This window comes from Helianthus annuus, chromosome 9 (genome assembly GCF_002127325.2).
Source record: "Helianthus annuus cultivar XRQ/B chromosome 9, HanXRQr2.0-SUNRISE, whole genome shotgun sequence".
NCBI classification, from domain to species: Eukaryota; Viridiplantae; Streptophyta; class Magnoliopsida; order Asterales; family Asteraceae; genus Helianthus; species Helianthus annuus.
The window spans coordinates 163,894,334-163,898,906 of record NC_035441.2 but is presented as its reverse complement, the minus strand read 5'-3'; the positions used below and the strand labels follow the sequence as shown (position 1 = coordinate 163,898,906).

At 34.5% G+C, this 4,573-nt stretch overlaps 1 protein-coding gene across 2 annotated transcripts; it reads right to left on the bottom strand.

The window, feature by feature from the left end:
• Positions 1-356: 356 nt before the first annotated feature.
• Positions 357-2,890, bottom strand: LOC110879340 (UV-B-induced protein At3g17800, chloroplastic). Of its 2 annotated transcripts, none has more exons than XM_022127782.2 (3): positions 2,587-2,890; positions 1,410-1,708; positions 357-1,344 (listed from the first exon to the last, which is right to left on the bottom strand). In XM_022127782.2, exons 1-3 carry the CDS (start codon positions 2,701-2,703, stop codon positions 558-560), a joined length of 1,203 nt encoding a protein of 400 aa, XP_021983474.1. In that variant the 5' UTR covers positions 2,704-2,890; the 3' UTR covers positions 357-557. The 2 variants fall into 2 exon arrangements, with proteins under 2 accessions (XP_021983474.1, XP_021983473.1); XM_022127781.2 differs by having other exon boundaries at positions 1,410-1,711; positions 2,587-2,859.
• Between the last annotated feature and the right edge of the window lie 1,683 nt (positions 2,891-4,573).

The window sequence follows — 4,573 nt, the reverse complement described above, 5'->3', positions numbered from 1 at the left end:
TCTTTTTGTAAAAAAGAAATTGGCATTGTGGTTCTTGATTTTTCTCATGGGTTATTGGATGGTGAGAAACCGACCCACCCAAAGTTATGTGGTTTTGATACAAGTAGGATGCATGGTCCTTAATTAGTGCTCATATAATGCATGCTAGGGGTCTTCGTCAGTTCAAATTTCGGGTTCCCAATTCAGTTTCCTCTGATTTTTTCCGGTCAAACCAAAAACCGAACCAGAGAGATACTTAACCTCCCCCTCTCGCTCACTCTCACACATATAAAAGAGTGAATATATGTATAATAATATAGAGCACTGGCTTGTGTAGTTATTAGAAGAAAACACGAGGATTAATACCAACAAACAGGTTCATAAGGATAGCAGCATACAAACAAAGAAAAAAAAGGTCCAACCCAAATCAACCGTATGATGCAACAGTATAACAAGACAAGAAAAGAAAAAGAAAACATGGTAGTTTATATACAATCTAATTAATGTCACAACCACTGGTAACTTGGTATAGAGTTTGTTTTAGTTATGCGTATCCACTGGATAACAAACAATATTAACTAATTTGCAACAAAATGGTACCTGGAATCCACATAGCTCTCAACATCCCACAGAAACGAACCAAACGTAACAGCCTCCAACACAAGCCTCCTCAACCCACCAAAGCTGATCTTAATAACTTCATCTTTAGAGGAATCAACCGTTCCTTCAGGCGTAATCACAATCTCGGGTTTACCAAACAACGCTTCCGTGTGTTTCTCAATAATACTAACCGCTTCTTTTGATCTAATCGTGGCGTACCTTTGAAGCGATTCAGCATCGAATGACATCACATAGTTTCTCAACCGAGACGATTTCAAAGCCTGACCAAAACCGCCCGTGTTGGGGACTTCTGCCCAAGAAGTGACTTCCGGGTGACTCGATGGGACCCGCTCATCTCCCGAGGCTTGCTGTTGAATATTACTGTCAGCCCTGTCGATACCTTCTGGAAGGACTTTTGTGCTTTTCTCAAGTTGGAAGCGTTGGTCAACTCGTTTGAGGAAGTAACCGTACATCACGGAAGCAGCGTACACCTGGCCGACTCTCAGTTTGCTGATCTCAGCAATCGATGAAGCGTCACCTGCACGGTTCCCGAGAATTAGCGCCAAGTGATTTTGAATCATTTCTAGAGCTTCTGGGGAGTGGAGTAGTTCCAGCTTGTCGTCCTGTGCGGGCGATGTGGGAGGTGAGGGTGTTACAGACGGAACTAAAGAAACATTGGCATCCATGAATTTTTGCACCACTAAAGCGTATAAAATCTCCTCAAGAGCCTTCTTTCTTTCGTTAGCTTTCACCTCAGCTATCCTCCTACAAGTGTTCTGGATTATTAGATGGATGCAAAATTGAGAAATAATATTTTGTTTTTTACTCACTTGTATAAGACAAGATCAGTGGTTTCAGTGGAAGGTTCTTCGTTTTGTTCCTGAGCATCACGATCAGTTTGAAGCTGTTCGAGCTGTTGATCAACGGCCGCTGGTACCAAATGCGGGTGGCTAACCAAAATCTGAGTAAGAAACTGCCCGATTGGTGACTCGAGTTGAAGCGGAGCGATTGGGGCAGTAGGTCCCGCGGAATCAGAAGATGATGAGGCTTTGATTGCACTTCTCTTCTTATGACTTTGAAATGATACACTTTTGAGTCCTACTCTGGGATGAGAAAACGAAAGAAATCCCTGCTGACCCAACCGATCAACGAAAAACGTTAGAACACATATCCAATAACACTGAGGAAAGTATTCAACAAGAAAAACAAAAGCATATGACAATTAAAACATATGCAGTAATTCGCATCCAGTTTATGTCGTTATAGATCATAGGGAGTTTAGGATAATAGTTATTCAGGTTAAGTAGATGATTATGGGACTAAAAAAGTATTTAACTCTATATTTGTATATTTAATATTGCACTTCTCTTCTTTTTTCTCACCCTTTCAATTTTGACTTTCTGAGTGCAGTTGTGCACCAATACCATCCATGAAATTCAATCAAAAAAGAATAAATACCGGAAAAAGCATAACTTTTTTGAGAATCTTAGTAAAAGGGTTCTACATATGGAGACAATTAATCAAACCACTCTAGATCAGAAAACCCCCACTTTTTAAAAAATTAAAAGATTACCTAACAATAACATACAAAAAATATGATTTAACTTATTGAAAGCATCATCACCTGTTCATCTCTAACAAAAAATTAGTCAACTTAACCTCAGACCATGCTTCATACATACATAATAACCATCTTCAACTACAAAATCAAACTATGTTCATTACTTTATTTAAGTTTTTCTTTCAACAGACTCTTATTTGACCCGGTCAAAGGTATCCATAATTCAAACTTAAAAAAAAACTAAACAATTTAGCTTAAATTAATAACTCCAAGCCCTAATTTACAATTCACCGAACATATATCTCATCAAATTCCACTAACAAATCAAAACAAGATTATAACTTGACACATATCCAAACAGTACATAACATAAAAAAACTAAAATTCATCTAACAGATCCATTCAATTCACATAAAAATTCAATTTATCTTAAAACATGAAATTACCTTATTGGAAACAGTAACAAACGCGAGAGATCCACTGCGGGAACGAGCATAATCGGTTCTATTGGATGATCTAACGCAAGTACTGAAAGAAGATCGAAGAGCAGTAGCTGTTTCCATCTCCGATCGAATAATAATAATCAGAAACCCTAGATGCGTAAATTAGTTCTAACGTTGACGAATTTGTAATGGTTTTGAAGATTGATAAGAGGTAGGTAGAGACAAAATGACAAGAAGATATTGAGTTATGGAGTAACGAGATAATGATATTATTAGGTGAAGATTGAAGGAAACTATTATTTATAGTGGTTCATGTTCATGTGAAAATGTTATTTTAAAGAAGTTGTAGTTTAGGCCCCTTGACTATTACAGTAGTAGTAGATGTAACCCATGTTGTTACTTTTGAATATTAGTCAATCATATATTTTATATTTATTGTCTCTACTTTAATGGTACACAACTACACATGATCTTACGTAATTGCAACCTCCCAATATGTTACCTATCTATATCGTATATGGTATGAATATGTTAGGGGTTTGTCTTCATAAGGATATAATGTGTTAACGAACTGTTTATGAACACTTATCGAACAAGATTTTATGTTTGTGTTCGTTCATTAAGGATATTAATGTGTTCATAAACACAAATGGACAAAAGGAAAGTTGGCGAAGGCGGTTGGGTCTAGAAATGGATGGCAGAGGGAGCAACGTTGGTACTTGAAGTCTTAATAGGGAACAAAGGTCGATGTATTCATCCATGTTGTGAATAATAAGGAAGGAAAGAGGAATGATGCAAAAACAAGGTAGGAATAAGATTTCATGTTTTAATTGTTAGGGTAATAAATGAAATATTATAAAAAAAGTTTACATATAATAAATAAATATACAAAAATCTTTCATGAAGAACATAAATAAATGAATATGAACGAATGAACATTCATGAACGCATTATCGAACATTCTCGAACGAACGAGATCTCTGTTCATGTTCGTTCATTTAACTAATCGAACGGAATTTCTTGTTCATGTCCGTTCATTTATTAAGCGAACAAACGTAAGCGAACTTGCTGCCAAACTTTGTCATCAAATCATATGTTACATATTCTAGATTTTTGTTTGAATAATTGATTTTTTTGCAGTTTGCATACCTTCATGCAATTCTTGTTATCTAACTTTTTGGTGGTGTAATATGCACATCATCAAACATATTCTTCATTAAAGAAGACGCTTTTAACATCTACTCGTAAGTCGTAACATATAATAGTTGTAGTATATTTATATGAAACTATGGCTACTAGAATTCTTTTTAAACTTGGTTTAGTAAAAAAAAATAATTTATTCAAATTAACCATTTCATTTCATTATTGGTCTCTTAACACTAATAACGTCATATTTCCATTGAACTTTTTACAAATACGAACTAAAGAAATGGGAGCATGAGCATGAGACAATCAGGTTTGGGGCTAAAACTAAACAAAAAATTGTATTTGGAACGAAAGGCAAAATAAGGTTCTCAATAAACAAGACTACACGTTGATAAATAGTTCAAGGACTAGATTATAAATTACATAAAAACTGAAATCCATCAATGGTCAAATAGCTTGAGGACTAAACTGTAAATAATACCGTCCACAATTTAGTTTAGCACTTCGCAAAGGAAAATAAAAAATATACTTTGTGTTAAGTTGCCTTAAATATATCAACATATTTTACTTTAATAATGAATCAATAAGTCATATTAAGGGAACAAAATCAACATATTTTACTTTAATAATGAATCAATAAGTCATATTAAGGGAACAAAATATATTATATAAAACCATAGTCTTCTCTTGACTTTTGAAGGCTTATTTTCACTGATAATTTTCTTTTTTAACAAATTGAGATCATTGTGGCTCATGCTTGATTTTATTTGTATTTATAATATAATTGATTGATATATACTAAACAAACGTTATAATTTATGAAACCTAAATTTGTTGTTACATT